Genomic DNA, 20,145 nt, shown 5'->3' with positions numbered 1-20,145 from the left:
GGATGGTTAAACCCATTCTGCTACCACAGGAACTTAAATCAATAACAATCATATAAAAGTCAAATTTGTAAATATGTTGCTGTGAATATAAATATTTGGTGTTTGATTAGTATTATATAGCCACTGACAAATAGTGTGTAAGATTATGTTTATACTACATGCTTTGCACTTATATAATACATTGTATATAACATTTGTACATATTGTGTATGACACCATGGAATACTGCTACTGAAGCTACTGTATGGTAAAATACAGACTTTAGTACAACAACATGCAACCTATTAGACATTGCAAGATACAAGATTATTATTATAGTATTTGCATTTTTATCTACAGTAGATTTGTGAAAAGTCATGCAAACGATTTGGCTTACTGGCAACTATTTGCCTATCACTGCAATATAGCATATATTCTTAGAAAGCAACTGATACTTCTAAATCAGATATGTTCTTGTTTGATAAAATTAGACTACTTTGACAAACTGGATCCTGTGATGAGTTTCTTATAAATACACCAAATGAACCCTTTACTATTATTACAGCAGTGTTTAAAGATGGCATGTTGTTTTCGGTATATACTGTCAGGCATCACATATTTACTGAACTAAATTTAGAAAACCACAGGACATTATTGTCACCTAAACATTGTGTTATTGTTTGGTAGCTGGTGGGGCAAAAAGGTCTGTCATTGCATCATAAAGTGAACTCTTAACATCAAATCATTGGGTGTATATAGTATGTATCAGACTTTACAGTGTTTGTACAGGAACCAGTCAATTGAAATTTTCATTACAAAATGCTATTTGCTGTAGCTCATATAGCTTGCTTATAGCAGCTGATATTTTCTTTGTTTGTTTGAATTAGTATGAAGAATACAAATGAGGCACTCAACTTCAAAATGAAACCTTTATTCAATATCATAGAAAACATCACTTTACCGTTTGATCATCAGAAAAGTGCTGAACAGAACAAAAACACCAAAAGTCGACACGATCAAGAGAAGAACTGGTTAAAATTCTAAAGGAAGTGACTCTGCGTCAACAGGAAAGGAGGAGGTCCCATTGCCCAGCAATGTTTCCTGTCACACTGAATCTAAACTCTGTTAGTTTGCACACAAACTGTAATTAAAGCTAGGGAATGAAACTGTCACTGACTACAAGTCAAATCCGGTGAAATGTTGGTTGTGCCTGGTAGGTTTGTAGATTCAAATTGGCACTTTGACGCAAAGCCAACCGGTGATGTAGGGTAGGGTTACTAACACCTGGAGGTACTAAAACTGTATGTGTTTCTTTATGAAGCAGACAAAAGTGGAGGTCGGCTGGTTCGGAGATTAAACCGAAAGACTTAAGGGGTTTAAAGTGCTTCAATTTATTCAAGATGACCAAACGTCCCATTTAGACATTTTTTTGGACATTGGGATCCAACACTTCTCAACATTTAGCCCTTTTTATCATTGGAGAAGGTTCATTCCAAAAGTCCTACATTAATTTATTTTTACTGTATGGATAATCCAAAATATGGATATATATGTATATATATGATAAAGGTAAACCTTTCATTAATTTTTTGTAGTGGTTGCTGACATGTTGGAATGAACTCTGTGTACATTTCCAAGTGTATTTGTGTGTGTAGTAGTCTGAGCAAAGCCCCTACGTCCACCCTTGTCTTCCTCTGAGCTTCACGCTAGTCTCTTCACATAGTGGGGTAGCTGGCGAGGTTGGCGATGCCGCAGAGGTTGCCACGGTTGCGTGCCATCAGGATGAAGCCATTTTTGCCCCAGCCCTCGCCCCAGCTGTCAGGGAAAGACAAAAGATGAGGAAACAGATGGAAAGAAAGAGACATGAGAGTGGCTGAGCATCGCCAGGAGTCAACAGCATTCCAGCTCATCAGTTTGTCACCTACAGAAGGCATCAAATCAACACTACACTAATAAAGAACCTGTCGTTTCATTTTGGCAGCCTTATGAGCCACCTGATGCCAGGTGACATGACCCACCTGTTCTTGATAATCCAGAACTTCTTCCCCTTGGTGTTGACTCCATAGCCCACTGCCAGCACGGCGTGATTGATGTCGTCTTTGTTACAGTTGCGGTCGTAGTAAATACCTGGGCCATGCAAGGAGAAGAAGAGTGAGGTGAAGAGGATAAATCCTGGAAGTATAGCACTGAACCAACATGTAATACACGTGTAGCTAATACAATTTCTATGTTGCTTTCCCTTTTTGAAAATGAATATTAATTTGAATCAGGTTAAAATGGTGATGCATTTTTCATTGTTTTATTTATGCAGCTAACTGTTTTGTTTTATTTTCTATATTTCCCAACATTAAAGTCAAAAATACTTTTAAAGACCTCTCCACACTGCTAGGAAGAACATTCTGGTGGAAAAATCCTGAATTATCAAAAAACATAAAGTAATTATCTCCCGATATATTACATTTAGCCATTCACACCGTTCAGATTACCTGCCTAAATATAAGGCATTCACATGAGAATGCTGCATGCATGTAATCCAGCACAGTTTTATCTCAGTAATATCAGCCTCACTGTTTACTAGTTGCTCTCTTTAAACTGTATCAGAGCTATATTAAGTTACTACTAATGCAAACCGAACATCCAATTGCTGCTGCTTCACTTTGACAGCATTTGTCTCTGTGGTTAGAGCTAACCGCGGTCGTTCATCAAAAATTCATCTACAAAACAAGACAATGGCCATTTTGGTCATTTTCTTGTCAGTGTCATCAGTTTGAAATACGTCGGGGAGTAATGGAACAAAACGCCACAGCGATCTGTTAGATGAAGAGCTGCAGGCGACAGGCTGCACACCTCTAACTTCTCATTAAGTTGACAAACTTCTTTCACTGTGCCCTGCTGCTGTATGGAAAACTACACTGCCCTGTCAAAAATGAAATCCTTATTGACATTTTAGTTGAGCTACATCGAGAAGCATTCACTGCTGTAGAAAAGGATAGTCTTTTAGAATCATCTATAATTAAAGAGCTAATAATTACAATTGATGGGAATGGACCTTTAAATCGCGTTAGCACATTTTCAACTACACTCTTCTTAAACAAGAAAATCCCTATCACAAAATGTGTTGTGAGTGTTAATCCAGTCACCTTTGCTTGCTGTAAAGTAGCATATTGTGATGTAAGTAAATAGCCAAGTAAAGTTTATTCAATATGGCACCCTTCAGATAAATAAATAATAAATAATAAGGCCAATAAAGAATAATAAAGCCAATGTATAATAAGAGACAACAACAAAACAAAAGCAACAACAACATAAAATTGCCACCACTTTAAATGCACTTATCACCTCTAGTTTTCAGTTAAGTGCGTGGAGCAGCTACACCTGGTCTGAAGACCTAAGTGGCCAAGTGGTACACAGGCGAAGCAGGTTGGAAATATGCCCAGTGGCCTGACCATGCAGGGCTCTATAAACTGAATCCTGAACCTCACAGGGAGCCAAAGGAAGATTGGTGTGATGTGGTTTGTCTGGTTAGACCTGGTTAACAGGCTTGCAGCAGCATGGAACGGATAACCATTTCATTTGTCATTTGTCTCATTTACCAACTACTTGCATGAAATAATACATATCATAAAAATGGATTGGTAATTTTGTGCCTGTTAGCAGAAAAAAAAGTCTGAACAGTTCACCTTTGGTGTAGAACTGGAAGGTGCTCAGCGTGGCGTCGATGCCCACCGATACTGGACCCACTTTATACAGTGCGACAGCCAGCGCATGCTCGTCGCCCACTGGGACCTCCTTGTAGCCTTTGCACTGGGCTGCCATGCCTGATGAATTGTAACGGCACGGCTGATCCTGCACACAAGACAAAGGAAAAGGAAAACAATGAAAATGTATATTCCTTAATGTGACATCAGGTAATTACACACAGTGTGGTCATTGGTACCACCCTAAATACTTTAAGATGCTCTAAGGTATGTATAAAAAAAAGGAAGAATAACAAAGACAAATGTACAGAGATGTAGAGCTCGATTAATCAATTAGTCGAGCCAGAGAAAATCAAATAAAAACCAGAGCACCAAACATTTGAAGGTTTCCTGGTTATCATATGTGAAAATTTGCTGCTTTTCCTTGTCTAACACTGAAGTAAATTGCATATTTTGGGGTTGTGGACAAAATAAAAAGATGTTTGATGACGTCCTATTAGGCTCTGGCAAATTGTGAATTTTCCTCTGTTGTCTGATGTTTTATAGTCCAAACGAATAATTCATTAACAAAAAACAAAGGTCAGATAAATGGCCTTTAAAATAAAATGTTGAACCTTGTGATTTCACTGTCACGTGCACATTTCACATGGCGTGTCTGATAACAGCCTCAGTACATTCCTGGTATCCAAACAAAGGGCAAACATCATTACCAGACAGCTGTACTTCCTTTTCACTTTAATAGATGACTAAGGAGGAAATACTGTTTGCTCTGTAAGAAAATGGAGGACGTTCTACTTTATCATTTCTGCTAAGTCACCTCCAGTAATGTCACTTGAATGGGGTGATTTTTTTTCTTTGTGTGTTGACATGTGACTGGCCCAAGTGTGAGATCCTGAAAGCCAAGTGAGGAACCGTTGACCACTGTGGTTTCAGTCTGTGTCTGCAGCTGATTTCTGGAAGTTGTTGTCATTTTGTTTTTAGTAAGACTGCTGGGTATTTAGTGTAATTTAAAACTAACATCTTAAACGATTAGTTCAGTTTTGGGAGTAACACTATTAGCTTCAATTACACTTTCATGCTTGTACGTTCAATTAATACTATGGTTCAATACAAAACTGAGCCAGCAAACGCTTAGCTTAGCATAAAGACCAGAAACGAGGGGAAAGAGCTAGCTTGGCTGTGTCCAAAGGTAACAAAATCTGCCTGCAGTACTTTTTTACACTTTTTACATGTTTTTATATTGGTTTAAACAAACTGACTCTTGGGGCTGAAAGTAAGGATACCTCGGCTTGTTTCTTGCAAGACCCCCCAAATTAATAGAATCTGTGTAAGTCACCCTGAATCTAAAAACGTGTATCATGATACACATCTGTTTGAAAAATATGCTTATAACTCCAGAACTTCCCTGACAATCATCACGTTTTTAAGTTTTGCTTTAGATGTGATTTGTGGCCACAGAACAGGATGTTACACCAACAACAGCAGGGGAATAAGTGTTAACACGTGGCAGGAAAGAAAAATGAAATGTTCACGAATGTGGTGAACCTAGTCTCAGGACACATGATAGTTGATGACTAAACACAAGTCTAGGATAATATGATATTTCTTAGTTAACTTCATATGTATGGCAGTGAGGCTTTCTTACCTCTCCGATGTATGGGTAGGCCTCGTCAGAGTCGATGCCTCCGTTTTCCTGCACGTACTTGAAGGCATTGGTCATGTAGCCTCCTCCGCAGCCGTCGTTCTCTGTGACGCAGTCCACCAGGTTCTGGGGACTGAGGTCTATCAGCTTACCCGTCTGCTTGGCCAACTGGCCCTCCAGGGCCCCGGCTGAGCTGAAGGCCCAACAGGAGCCACAGGAACCCTGTGAGTAGAATGATGAAAGAGAGGAGAGTGAGGGGTTTAGTTTGATGAAGCAAGAAAAACTAAAATGCATGAAAACCTGAAGAAAAACGAGTTTTGACTCAAAGACATGTGGCTGTTTAGATGGTATAAAAGAAGAATAAAGATAAGATAATTCAATGTATTTTTATCCAGGTGTTAATTTATAAGGAAAAAAGAACACAGCTGGTTGGGATCAGAGCTGAAACAATCAATCAGTGAATGGATTTGTTGATAGAAAGAAAATGAATGAATCATTAAGTCACATTTTTCCCCAGCAAAAATGCCAAAACTGTCCTAGTTGTGATGATTTGCTGCTCTTCTTTGTCTGATTTTGAAGTGATCTGAATATCTTTGGGTTTTGAATTGTTTGTAAGTCAAAACAAGTCATCTGAAGACAGCACCATGGACTTTTGGAAAAAAAACAATCTGTATTGTTGACATTTTATATCCCAGATGATTCATTTAGAAAATAATTTGCAGATTAATCAATAATCAACAGCATCTCAACCCCCCCAGGGAAATCAAACTGATTAATGTGACATGAAAAAACAAGAAGCTGTCTAGTTTGTGTCTTCCCTTGTCTGTCCACTGGGAGGCAGGCTTTGACAACACATCATCATGGGACAGTGCGGCGCTCCACTGAAACCCAGTTAAATGACTCACTTTGAGCATGTTATTTTATACATGCATGTTATGTTCTACCATAAATACACAGTGTGGCCAAAAGTATGTGGACATTCTGTGAATTAAGGGTTTATGTTGACCATACTATAACTGATGATTGTTGAAACAGTGGAAAGACTAGCCAAGGCGGTTTTGGTGAGATTTATTTAGCCTAGTTTCTATCAAGTGAATTACTACGTGAATTAGTATTTCTTGTCATTATTCCTACCACTTCCAAAAAAATAACATAAAGGGGGGGAAAAGTCTTTGGTTGAACTGGTAAAAACCAACTGTCAAATGTAACCAGCATTGACAGGTAACCTTTGTTTTAAGGGGTCACAAGCAGAAAAAGATTGTAAACGACTGTTTTAGACAACAGTGTCCTTTATGCCAACTTTGGGCGCTTTCCTTTTCCAGGGCCCCTGTACCTAAATCCAGCTACATAAAAGAAATGATATTTCCACCTTGGTATGGACGAACTTTACTGGTCTGCACAGAGCCCTGATCTACACTGCATCCAACACCTTTGGGATGTACTGGAACACCAACTATGAGCCAGACCAGATCACCAGTGTCAGTGTTGCCACCAATGCCTTTGTGGCTGAATAGGAGCAAATACCTGTAGCCAGGTTCCAACATCTGGTTGAAAACTGGTATTACATCTTCAGCAATCGCATATGGGTGTAATGTTCAGGTGACCACTTACATTTAGCCATGTAGTATCTTAGGTACACCTCATGTCACACTGACTTACCTGAAGGCCAATTTAAACAGGCCCCAAACTAACTAGTAGCTATTTGAGTTCACATCTGATAGAGATTATTATGAATTCCCGTATGTTAAACCTGTTTTCCTTAAAGAACTGGATTCCTGGTCTGTGCTGAAGAACAGAGCTTCTGTGTTCATGCTCTCTCAGTCATAAAGTGGTAAAACTTGTCCTTGTCTGACTATAAACTCTTGCCTTCGAGTTAAAACACCTCAGCTGTTCCTCCTCTAGGAAAACATTCTGACATTCTGCTGCTCTGACTTGCTCCAATTAAAAACTTTGTAAATATGTAATCGCATCAGTATCACGGGGGGTTTTCTGAAGGTGGCTTTGAGCTCTGGTATAGCTGAAATTTGCCAGAAACAAACAAAACATCAAAACACTATTCAGTCATCATAAAAGGAGCTGGGGAGGAAGCATCAGAGCTCTGTATGCACAGAGTGCAGTCAGTCTGCTGCATAATTCATGACGAAAGGAAGCACAGGAGCAGCTCAATAATTCCTGTTTATAGCTGCAGTTTGATTTTAATCCATCAGAGGGCGATAACATCTGACACATAAACTGGCGTTACAATTACAGGGATTATTTATATTTAAACTGAAATACAAAATACTGCATTTTAATGCACAATTGAATTAAATAAAAATAAATAAATTGCATGCTTAAATGTATCCTGACTACTTCTAAATTCAGCTAAAATAAATGTTTCTAAAAAAAAATTGTGCAGGGTAAAAAAAAATTGCATATCTCTTTCTGGATGCCTACTTGTGGACAAAATAAATGTTGGCTACAAAATAATGTAGGTGTTTGCATCACGGTAAAAACAAAACCCAAGCAAAAACAAATGACTAACATTATATATTAAGTAGAGCAAAACAGCACATGAACATTTCCATTGTAAACTGACTATTAACCACGCTGAGCCTCCTGAGCTTCAGGGTTAGTACTGACATTCATGCATCATTCTGCTGCTAATCTGCCTTTTAGCAGAAAGCACAGGTGTATGCCATATTTATATACTTATGTATATATGTGCTTCCTGTTCTGCTCGACTCTTTTTTGCATAAACAAGGCCCGGCTGTCCATTCCACTCATGATGACTAATTACATCTAATAACCAAACCCATTGTTTTGTTTTCAAAGACCATTGGCAGTGAGAACAGACTGTTTCCTCCGGCATGATACGTGATTGTACTCTAACTGGGGTTGTTTGCTTTTATGGAGCATGAAGTAAGGTTGCAACTGGGGGAAAAATGGAGGCTGTTTTCAGGTATTTTTCTGAAAGCTTTTGGTCTTTTTTTGACAAGCGAAAATATTCACCACATACTCTGAAGTCAATGCTGCTGCTCTCTGGAGAAGGCCACAGCACCACTCGCACATGTTGGAGAATGTTTTTAAATATTTTCGTTCAAATTAGCGCATTAAGCTGTTGGGTGCAAACCTTGTATGTCCAGGACATGTTAAAGGCTGAAAAATATGAAGTTACAAGTTTTGTATGTGAAAATATCAACATATTAATAATTGTTCTGCATTATTATTATTCATAGTTTTTATATGCTGATAATTGTAGATTTCTGTCATGTTCGTGTGCTTAAATCACATTTCTTTTTTAATATTTCCACAGTTTACATTCGTTATATCATTATCATTTTGTTATATGTTCCCACTAATGTCATTAATTTTGCTTCAGCCACATTTCACTGCAGAAATCAATGAAGCTTTTTGCTTCCTTCTCAAACATGCCTATAAACAGCCCTGGGAACCTTTCCCAACCTCAAACAAACACTGTCACATGCCAAAACCCAGCTGAACTATTATCTGTAGATAACTATCTTCTATTTCGGTTACCTGGAAAACTATCGACAGGAACATGCCAGCTTCCACAATACAATAACTTCCTCCTTCTCGAAACATTGTTTCTGATATCATTCGAATGCACTATGATACAGTAATTTCAGTCTGGGTCTAATGTCATCTCATGTTCCAGGTCTGTTTTGGTCGCTGTGCTTACTGAAATGTAATGCTTCTATCATGTGATCTCAGTTGTCATAACTTGTGTTCTGATGATTGATTTAGTTAATTGTCATCTCTCCTTTCTGCCAGACATGTGAAGATGAAATAGAGTCTACCAACAGGTTCTTCCACTTCCCTATTCATGAACTAACTTGAACTTTATCAGCTTCTACCACCTGTGTAAGACTCAACAGATTCGACCTGTGGGATTTTCCAGCATTACCTTAAGAAGACTGGTTACATTCATGAATACATTTCTTTTTGTGGATTTCAGTACTTTGACTACTGTGGCTCATGCTTGCCAGTTTCTCCTAATTTCTGAGACAGTATTGAAAAGCTTATAGACTGCTCTCTAACGGAGGTGGGGGAGTTAACAAGATGTGCATTCACCTTCAGTTCATCCGTCCAAGTCTTTTCTCTTGTTAAATCAAAATAGAGTGTATAAAAAGAAACGTTCTCACTTTTGTGAAAATAAATCACATTTTTCATACACCATAATAATCTATGATAAGTCAAAATGCCTGCTGTGAAAAAAGGCCTTTTTGCCTCATAAAGGTGAGGTTTAGACTTTACGAGAAGTGATTTCAAATATATTTTGATTTTACAAGAGAATGCTTCAAGGACAAATGTATGTCTGAACTACACTGTTTTGTGTGCAGCTGGTTGTCTACCAAAAAACAACTAAATCTCAAAGCTCTCATGAACTGGATATAATAAGGAACAATTTTTATGTTATAACAATTCATGTAGTGGTTACTAAATACACGAGGGGTGAGATGTGTGCTAGTGCTAGATGATCTCTGACCTGGTTCTTCACTGGAGTCACCATGCCCTTCTTGCGGTAGTCAACAGATTTGGGAAGCTTGGACACCTTGTCATCCAGAGCCATGGTGAAGCTGCGCTCGTGGTCCATCGGGACCAGCAGGCCGGTCATCTTCTCGGCCACTTCCTCTGACGTCTGCATGGACAGAGAAACAATTAACATTTTGCATCATGTTCTGGGGATGTTTCTGATGCTTTCATTCAGATACTTTACAAAAGATTGCAACAGCAGGTTGAGTTTATTGATCAAAACATTACAAGAAATAAGAAGTCCAGAAGTTAAGGGTCACAGATTGTATCACCCTGACAGCGGAGGGTATGAAACTTTCCTTGCCTGGAAGAATTTTGTGAGACAGAAATGTTTTGAGACAGATAAGAGAAGAGAGGCAGATATGATTTATTTTTAGACATAAGACAAGAACAAAAGTAAAAGGAGATATGAGAGGAGGATTTGTTTCAGCAGGGTGATGGAGGATGAAAAGTATTTCATGGAAAGGTGGGTTTAACACAGTTTACTCCAAAGTGAAATGTCATTTTTCTGTACTGTGCCAATGCCAAAAAGGGACACCATGCTTATGCAGGCATAAAAGTGCAAATAAAAAATCTACACAATTTACAAAACAATGCCAATAAAGCAGAAGCAGACGAGGAGGATATGAAAAGCAAAAGAGGAACTGAAATAAGTAACTCCTGCGTAGTTTGCTGGCTTTCACAGTGAAGCTGCTGGTTATACGATATTTAGCAATTGCTTTAAAAGAATCCTGCCATTAACTATCATCAGAATGCCCCAGTGCTTTCATTACAGCTCAGTCTGTAAGCAGGAAGATCATTAACGGAAGAAATACAGACCATCTGTTAATTTCTTTCATTTCACTTAAGTGCTTTCAGTCAAAATGAAAATGGAAAACACCATTTTCCCACCACCTGTTCTACATAAACATGAAATTGGTCATTTATCCAGAATTTGAATGTGTATACATGTTCCTGTCACTAATAAATAAGCCCAAGCACTGGCGTGTTGTATTTTATGCATTTTACTTTCCACCAATTTTTTATGTACAGCTTGTTCATCCGGCATCTTGATGCAAAAACAACCGTCAGTCATGACCCACTCTGCCATACAAGTCACTGACAACAGGTGATTTAAGGACAGCAGACCCATTTTGTTTGACCTCAGTGGGCTGCAGCATTCATGAGAGAAGCATATAAACTGCTGAGATGACAGCAGCTAAAAGCCGCAACTGCTGATTAAATTATGGATCTCTGACACTTAGGAGTTTTACTTCAGAAAGTTTTACTACACACCTGAAAATGTAGCACGTTTAGTTTCATGTGTATAATGTGAGACTGTGGGAATGTGGGAGAATGAAGCAGAACTTTCCCTAATGAATGTGCTGAGCAGAAAGATCAATTATTACTAGCTACATTTGCTAATGGCAGCTGGATCTCAGCTTGTGCTTTGGATACACAGTGAGACTGTTCAGACTGTAGTTGAAAGCGGCTCAATGCTTATTGATTTCCAGAGCTGCAACGATTATTGATTAATCAGCTAATAATAATTTTAGTAATTCTTATGGGCCAAAATACAGATACTGCCATATGGATTAGGCTGGGATCAGACTACATCACATTGATGTCTTTCAAGATGCTCATTACACTCAGATTAGATGATTATAGCACCGCTGATTTAGTGAGAAACATGTCAGACCATACACCAAATATCAACCAATCTTAGTTTGTGTTTTTTTTTCTTAACTTGCGCACCATGCTAGTCTTTCTGTCAGGGCCTTGTGAAGAGTCCTACAGACAGATGTGGTTGCGTTCCACTATGACACACACTACATGGGATAAATCCGATGTCTGCAATTGGGTTATGGATTGGGATATTATTTGACTGATATCATGTACTCTGGCATTAAACAGGTTGAGATAAGATAGGAGAAGTGTGGCCTCTGGCATGCAGAAGCGCCTCAGACTTACCATGTCGCCCAGGTGGTTCATCCCCAGCTCGTAGGAGTGTATACCCAGCGCTGCCTCCTCATTGTGGGCTTCAATCATACGCATGTTCTTCTCCCAAATGGCCCTGCGGATCCCCTCTTCATCCTGAGACAGACAAGCACATGTGTCACTTTGACAGAATCACCCTTCTTTAAGAAGCTTTCAAATTAGCCAGATGCTGTGTAGAATGAGATTAGCAGGAACAAACAGTGGAGTCTATGTCTGGCTTCCATAAACACCTGAACACAAAGTTGACAGTATCACCTGAAGGTATCATTAAACAACTGAGTAGCGTATGGGATATTCAGACAATTTAAATCTGTATTTCTGACATTTGCAGGAGGCGTTAAAACATTTTATAGCAGATTAAGTCCAGAAATGTGAACTCTGGAGGATCCAGTACCTCAAAAGGGTCGCAGTTATGGAGTCACCAGCCATTTTCTTTTAGCTGACAGTGATGGGCTTCATAAGGAGGTCATAACATATGCAGATTCTTTTATCTCCTGTATTTCAATCTTAAGTTTTTAAGTTTCCTGTCCTTCCTTCCTTCCTTCCTTCCTTCCTTCCTTCCTGTGTTAACACCTGACAGCTCAAAGAAATTAATCTGGGCAAATAGGGCAATTTTACGTTTTAATTGGAAAGGAAGCCTGTCTGTATTAGAGCCCCGTGTTCATTAATTAGGCCAATTAAACAGTGCACTTCCACATAACAATGTTCTCACGTACAGTTTTTCAGCAACATAACTGTCCAATGCAATTGTAATTTGTGTTAAAATATTACTTTATCCTTTATTTTTAGAAAATTTCCATCTGTACGTATGTGTCATGATAAGAGACTGACTTTCATTTATATGCACGCTGTTGACATCTGTCACAACATGGCAATAAGATACATCCAAGTGCTTGTTGGTTACCTAAAACATCCATGCTCTACTTAGTATTCGTGGTCTTAACAACTATTAGCATAACAACAATCATTATTTCTGTCTTGATATCCATTCCAGTAATGGAAAATGCAAATGATGCACAGTCTATTACAGTGATGTCAGTTCAAGGAGGGTTGAATTAGAGGAGCTGTTGGTGGAATACTGATTAAAGTTACCATTAGAGAGAGAGAGAGTCTTTTCTGCTGACTACACAGGAATGTAAATAATACAGCACTAATGATCATATGAACCCACACTGTCAAATAAATGCAAGCATGAACAAGCAAATACAGATAAAAATAACTTAAACACACACTACTGTACATGAACCCAGGCACATGCAGCACTCTAAATAAACTGCACACATGCGTCTTTACACACACAGAAACACACACACACACACACACACTCCACAGCTGTGGAGTGGTGACCTCTAGCCGGCGGCGAAGAGCGACGTGAAAACAGATGCTCACTGAGCGGTCAGGAGGTAAATTTGTGGTCGGCTCTGGTTTAATGCCAGCTAAACTACATTTCCTTCCTTTTTTACAGCCAGGAAGTAGAACAAAGAAAAGAAGAAGACTGAGCATTTTAGCAACAGGGAAACTGGAAACTTCACTCGCTTTGACTCTATATTTTGAGTCAAAGGTAAGTGGCGTTTCCACTCTCATTTGAAATCTTAATTAAGGAGATGTTTTTGCCCATGGGATTTCAGTTTATAAGCCAGGTAGGTATTTCTGTATTTGCCTGGTTAAGCCTTAACAAGACCTCTGAATCAAAGTAAATAAATAGACAAAGGCATTTTTGCAAAAGTGGGTGTACAGCCTTTTGAAAATGAACTTTTCTGAATTATTGGCTGAGGATGAGAAAGACTAAGTCACTGTAAATTCTCATTGTGCATGTCCTGCTTTACTTTTGATTCTCTGTTCTCTAACTCCATCTGTCTTGCTTCTCTGGGCCAAAACAAGGAAGTAGAGCAACCAGTGACGGCCTCACATTTCTTGCTTTTCTTTGACATTGTTCATATTATTTACAGTACCGAGTGTCTTGTATATCTGGAAAAAGAAAAACACGGTGATACGTTTAAACATATGTGTTTAAGATTTGCAGTTGATGATGTTAGATGACATTGATTCTTGTTTTGATAGAGGATATTTCAACTGTATTGTCAGACGTTAGTGATGTGGGATGTGGATCTTGGAGGGTTAGGGTATCTCTTCCACATCACCAAAGTCAAACCAGAAAGAATAATGTTTTAAAAAGATAGAGCTTTTTTGTTTGTTGACATCTGAAAATTGACTGTGTATGTATATGACCCAAATTATGGCTAGCCTCTTCTTTTTAAATGAATTTGTTTCCACGCTTCGTTAATATTCAGATTCTAATCATATTGGTGGCGACTGAAACTCTGTAATCATAACTAGAGCAGAACAAAAGGGAACCATGTTATCTTGGCTATTACATGTCTCCCAAAATTCATGTTTGTGTTCTATTAATTTGCAACATCAAATGTGTTTTGAAAGAAAAGTATTTCCGCCTGGCTTACGTCACAATATATGGATACTGAACATATTTGTATTTATAAGTATTTATATGATTTTCCAACAACATCAACCCTTGCAATACATTATTCCACTCACTATAGCAACTGGTGGTGAACTGCTGGTCAAAGAATAAATAAGCTTTTATGTTTATGATGAGGCACTTACAGCACTTGGTTGGTTGTTGGGGCACTTTGGGGAAAACAAAAACAAATACTCCCTCTGCGAATGACCAATAGATATTACTCTCTACCAATTGAGCAACAAAAGGAACTTGACAAGGTTGCCCATAGCACTTTTTGTCCATTTTTAACCGCTTGCCTCTGCAATTAATCAAAACACAAACCCAAATTTCAGATGTTCCAGTTGGTGTGAATAGTCACAAAATCTGACTAACCAACCGTTTACCTTGCTGTTATTATCTTGTCATCAACAATAAACCCTCCACCTCCATTTTCATCCTGTATAATGACCTGTGTTTTTCAAATGAAAAAAATAAGACCCCACACATACCAACCTAACACTGATTGTTGGCAAAACAAAAGAACAACAAAGCCAACCAAATGGAGATTTGATATTGGCATCAAGTTACTTAAAACTCCTGCGAGGCTCTGTTTAATGTTCTCTCAACAGAGCTGTGTCCTCCAATAAAAATATCCACCAGATTGGCGGCAGCAGAAACCGACCAGCTGAGAGATAGGAGACTAACACTGAAATGAATGGCTGTTAAACTGACTCAGCTGCAGACAGACGGTGAATCAAACACAAAGATGTCCACATGTTGAACAATTTACTGAAGCACAAAGAGAGAGACAGAGAGAAGAGGGCACACAAGAGCTAGACACGCATCTAAACATTCACACACACACACACTGATGAAGAATTTGAAAGTTGGCATAGGAAAAGGAAATTGTTCACTGTGGTACACTTTTCCTCTAAAACAACCGAGACTCCAGCTATGCATCATGGGAGTGGCATCCTGAGAAAAGATTTTCATTCTTTGCAGTTCTCAGTAGTTTGCACACAAAGTCAGAACAAGAAGACAATTATGTTTCCCATCAGGCGTTCAGATGTGGACTGTGGTCTGTTAATAAAAATATGAGGCTTCATTTGTGTATGCAACTCTAAACAAGTACAGGGGTTTTATTTGTCTCGGACCTTTCCTTTTCATTATCAGTATAAAGTTGTGCAATCATGTTTTCCCCACCTGAGGCAAACATCCAAAAGTAAGAGACTGTGCTCTCCAGAAAACCAATAACATAGTTGTTACAAAGAATTCAATTTCAAGAAGGGTAATGATTGTGTGTTTAGATTTTAGCACAGTTGCGATGTGCGAAAAATAGTGTTTTCAAGGATAGGAGTGTTTGGCAAAAACGAAACCCAAACATATCATCTATCAATAAATATGTGATTGGCTTGCTAATTCATTTCAATTGTATTTATATAGCACCAGATCATAGCAGTTATCTCAGGTCATTTTCATATAGAGCAGGTCTAGACTTTCCCTTTTATAATTTTAGACACCCATTGATTTCTCACCCTGAGCAACTCCCTTTTAACAGGTGGAAATTAGCACCAGGTGTTAAGTGCCACTTACTAAAGCCCTTACGATGACTACCATCCTAATTATCCTACATATACTATTATATTCTGTTTTTATTTTATATGTTTAAAACTTTCATACACGGTACACACTAGAAGACACTGACCAGGCCATTGTATTCCTTCATGTGTGTGACCTTCCACTGTTCCCACTGGATGTCCATAGAGGCTTCATCCAGGCGGCCCAGAGCCGAGGCTGCCAGCAGCAACACACAGACACACTGCAACATCCTGAAAGAACAACAACACACAAAAGCTCATTATTATGTACACCAAATCAGTCTCAGATACACATAAGAATGTTTACTAAGATTAGAGTGCTGGCTGGAACTTTGTTTAAACGTTGTTTTTGTAATTCATTTCAAGAGTAACTTAGCTGCACAGAACTGAACAGACAGGTCACCAGGGGAATGTACAACAGGGCTGGAATTTTTTTCAGTCAGGTGTGAAACTCAAACCCCCACAGTAAGTAAAACGGATCTAAAATGAAACATCACTTTGTATACGTTTCTGTTGAGTGGTTTACTGTCACATGATGGTTTCAATGAGTTTTACACATTTTTCCCACAGCTCTAAAACACCTGATTTGGAGGGGAAAAAACAGTACTCAAGTCAGTGATATGAAACAACTGCTGTTCTGAGAGGTCTTTTTTATATTCCATTAGTCTGGGTAAAATATTGCTACGAACATCAGCAGCTTCATTCCAAAGATATGAGTCCCAGACACCAGGTAAAGAATCAAACTTTGGTGAACTACACACTGTAGCTTAACTTTTTGTTGTTGTCAGAAAAGTTCTCTTTTCAGGGATTCAGACACTTTCCACTTTTGCTTATCTCTGCTTTCCTGCCATCTGTCATTCATCAACTTCGCCCTGTTTCTCCCTTGTTTTTACCACATCCTACTTTTAATCTGCATTTGCATCCATTATTTCCAATAAAGGTCATCGACCTGTTAAGTTGAACTAAACTGAAGGCAGAAAACGAACCGGTTCCTTGGAGGCTGTGCGAGCTTAACTGCTTTACGCTGTCTGCTTCCTACACACATTGATTATATGTAGTATGGCTTCACCCTTGGTTGATTTGATGGAAATTCTATGATTTAAATAGCAGGGTTTTGTGATCTATGCAAATCATTTACAGTTAATCCAAAACATATGCGCTCTGTGCTCTATTACTGCATGAGTCAGAAGAATTCTCTCCAGTGAGGTCTTTTTGTTTTAGGAAATTAAATCATGTTTTTTTCCTTGAATTTGCCACGTTAACTCTGCATAGGTTAACACTGCAGCTCTGACTACCAAAACTCTTTCTGTTAAGGTGCAACTGGGTCAAAATCATTCTCTAATCCTAATCCTATTAAGACTAATTGCTTTCTTAGCGGGCAAAAATACTTTATCCAAGCCTAAATTCAAAGGGAAGAAATCTTAAGAGTCAAGTCTTTCCTGGTAAGTCAATGCATGTAATGAAGTGAGTTCTGTATAGTTTTTGTTCAGCTCACTTCATTACATGCATTTTAGTTTACCTTTAGTACAAAGTCCATTCAAAGACTGATTTTTACTAACTCTAAAACTACCCCTGTTCAAGAGAAAGATTCACAAAACTGAAACTAAAACTCTTTACCAGGAAATCAGTAAACAATAAACTTTACCTTAAGTCCAATAGTCAAAGAGTTCGCGAAGTCCTCTGAGTCTAACACTGTCAGAGTCAGTCAGAGTGTGAGTTTATATCGGTTGAATTTTGAGGAAGTAAAATGGGAGCTCCTGGTCTGGGGAGGAGTTTCTTGTTTTCCAGGCTGAGGAATTACATCTGGTTTCAGTTGAATAAACCAGATGATGTCAGGTGTCAGATTACACAGGCTACAGAGGCTGGCACTGAACTTAGCGCTCTGCTGCTTCTATTATTTATCAGATCATTGTAAAACATGAACATGTGTTTAGAACAAGAATGTTTTATCTTTAAATTTTACAATAGTTTGCTTTCAGGTCTATGCTGAATCATTTCAAAGAATATTTCTATATCTAATGTAGTTGAATGGATGAACCTTGAGGCCTTGGTGACATTGTTCTGTACTGAAGAAAGTTCTATATTGTACCACATGTATAGACCGAGTCCAGTCTGTTAGGTATTGGCAACAAAAGCACTTTAGTCAAGTTTAGGAAAAGATTGTGGTTTTGGATAAATGCTAATAAAGTAAAACAACCGGTTCTCACTCCCAAGTAGTCACATGTGGTCAACGAATGGTCAAGACGCCTTGGCGTCAGTTTGTAACGCACTGGTAGGTCCCTCAGTGTATATTAACTCACTGGAGGAAGCCCTGTAGTGTCATTTATGAATGCTTAAAACTGGTGTAGTATATAAACAACAGAAAAGTCAGAGTAAAGAGGTGGTTGGGCCAGAAACCAGACTGGTGTTCTTTTTCCATGTGAAACAAAAACGTCAGTGCACATAACCTATGTACGTAACACACATATTTTAACCCAAACAATGATGTTTTCCTAAACCTAACCAAGTAGTTTAAGTGCCTAAACCTAACCAAATTGTGCCGTTTCACAATGTTACCCACTAGTTTTACTTTGAAATTCTTACTGGATGATGCATATCTATTAATGCCAACTTGACCGGACATTGCATATTAAACGTTGCTAACTTGACCAGTGTGCCTTACTCTAAACTAAAGGGGGTACTCAGGGCAATAAAAAGCAACATCAAGGGGTCTTGACCAAGCGTCCATATGTAAAGAGTTGGAAGTGAGTATGTTTGTCAAGTCTTTAAACTTTTTTAAATTTAAACCAACACAATGATCTTTCCCTAACCTTAGCCAAGTCCTGTGAGTTACTAAACATAACAAAATGTATCATTGTGTATTGTATTGCAAGAGTGGATATCATTGGGAAACAAATAAAAAATGTTGTTAGTGAACATTTTATTGATACATTACGCATCAACATTTTCCTTCAGTTCTGTGCACCTTATTACGATATATATTATGTTTACTGTTAGGCAGGATGGTAGGCTATGTTCAATTTTATGTTACACTTTAAAAGAAGCTGGCTCCAATGTAAGTCACGTGAATGTAAAGAGAATTTCTGCAACTATAAAAAAAAATGCATATGAAATAAATTGCCTACCCCAGCTCTAAGTTATGTAAGTGACTTAAGTGACGTAAGGGATGTAAAGGACAAAACTTACATAGGAACGTCAGTTTCAAACAGGAGGGCGCTGTTTCAGCGTGTGAATGCTAATATGGCTATAATCACATGTCATAAGGCCATGATTCAGTGAGAAAGACATTATCATTAAGGATGTAACAAAACAATTTCCACTAACTTTATGATCAGCATGAAATAAAAAATAAAGTCGAGAAAAATCATTTGAAATGTAATAATTTAACATTATTAGTACATGAACACAAGATACAAGATTTGATCACAAGCATTAACCTATTTAAATAAATTCCCACGCTAGAGTTAAAATAGATTTTTACCGTATTTATTTTCTCTGACATATCGTCTGTTTTTTGGTAGATACCGTACGTACTTCCTCACGAAGTTAGTCAACAGTCTAATGTGTCACGTCTGTGTATATATATATGAACATGTCGTATGACTGCTACAGTCACACAGCAGTCTAGCACATGTAGTCACTTGTCTAAATATAATAATGTCCCGTGTACCTCATATGTCCCATGATACATTGCTGTGTTGCAGCAAGTTACTCATACATGTAATCAGGTCTGAATGAACAAGAGGATTTAGTGGTACTACAGCTAGTTTTAGTACTGATTATACTTTTACCAGAGCAGTAGCAGATCTATTATGGCTACTACACCACAGCTTATAATTCAATAACAAGGAGACGCTTTCATGTGAAGTGCTGATTAGCAATACAATGAGTTTTGAGTGTGACTGGCCTCACTGTGTTTGTTCTGTGGCAAAATTCGATCCAAATCAGATTTTGATATAATTCAAATATTTCATTTTTACACTTTTTCTGTTTGAACATAGTAATTTCTCCCGAAACACAAAAATAAAACAGCTGTGAAGCCTAGGAATGACTCATTAATGTCTGTTAGTAAGTATATTTGTCTGTTCAACACTTTGGTCCAGAGCAACATAAAGCGACTGGCCAGACATTATACATAATTTGTGCCATCATCATCATCCACTCATGTTCTAAGACGAAGAATAACAAAACACTTCACATGTTCTTCACACATAACACTGTCAGAATTTAGGAGTTAATGGTCTAATTCTGTGCGAC

At 38.2% G+C, this 20,145-nt stretch overlaps 1 protein-coding gene across 1 annotated transcript; it reads right to left on the bottom strand.

Annotated features, from left to right (window-relative positions):
* Positions 1 to 894: 894 nt before the first annotated feature.
* On the bottom strand, positions 895 to 17,688 carry ctsk (cathepsin K). The gene is made up of 8 exons (XM_038710522.1): positions 17,534 to 17,688; positions 15,996 to 16,119; positions 11,806 to 11,928; positions 9,809 to 9,961; positions 5,323 to 5,541; positions 3,660 to 3,825; positions 1,998 to 2,106; positions 895 to 1,794 (listed from the first exon to the last, which is right to left on the bottom strand). Exons 2-8 carry the CDS (start codon positions 16,116 to 16,118, stop codon positions 1,695 to 1,697), a joined length of 993 nt encoding a protein of 330 aa, XP_038566450.1. The 5' UTR covers position 16,119; positions 17,534 to 17,688; the 3' UTR covers positions 895 to 1,694.
* Positions 17,689 to 20,145: the final 2,457 nt, after the last annotated feature.

This window comes from Micropterus salmoides, unplaced genomic scaffold (assembly GCF_014851395.1).
Source record: "Micropterus salmoides isolate LMB-PRFRI ecotype aquatic unplaced genomic scaffold, ASM1485139v1 Ms_hic_scaffold_11, whole genome shotgun sequence".
In the NCBI taxonomy this organism is placed as follows: Eukaryota; Metazoa; Chordata; class Actinopteri; order Centrarchiformes; family Centrarchidae; genus Micropterus; species Micropterus salmoides.
The sequence above is the reverse complement of the archived record's forward strand: the minus strand, read 5'-3'. Positions and strand labels throughout refer to the sequence as shown.

Bases quoted from the DNA above. Each gene is read 5' to 3' on its own strand.
- ctsk (XM_038710522.1), bottom strand. From the start codon at position 16,118: ATGTTGCAGTGTGTCTGTGTGTTGCTGCTGGCAGCCTCGGCTCTGGGC. The intron at 9,962-11,805 runs GTAAGTCTGAGG...CTGTCCATGCAG, and splicing joins TGAACCACCTGGGCGACATG to ACGTCAGAGGAAGTGGCCGA. The intron at 1,795-1,997 runs GTGGGTCATGTC...TTTCCCTGACAG, and splicing joins TTCTGGATTATCAAGAACAG to CTGGGGCGAGGGCTGGGGCA.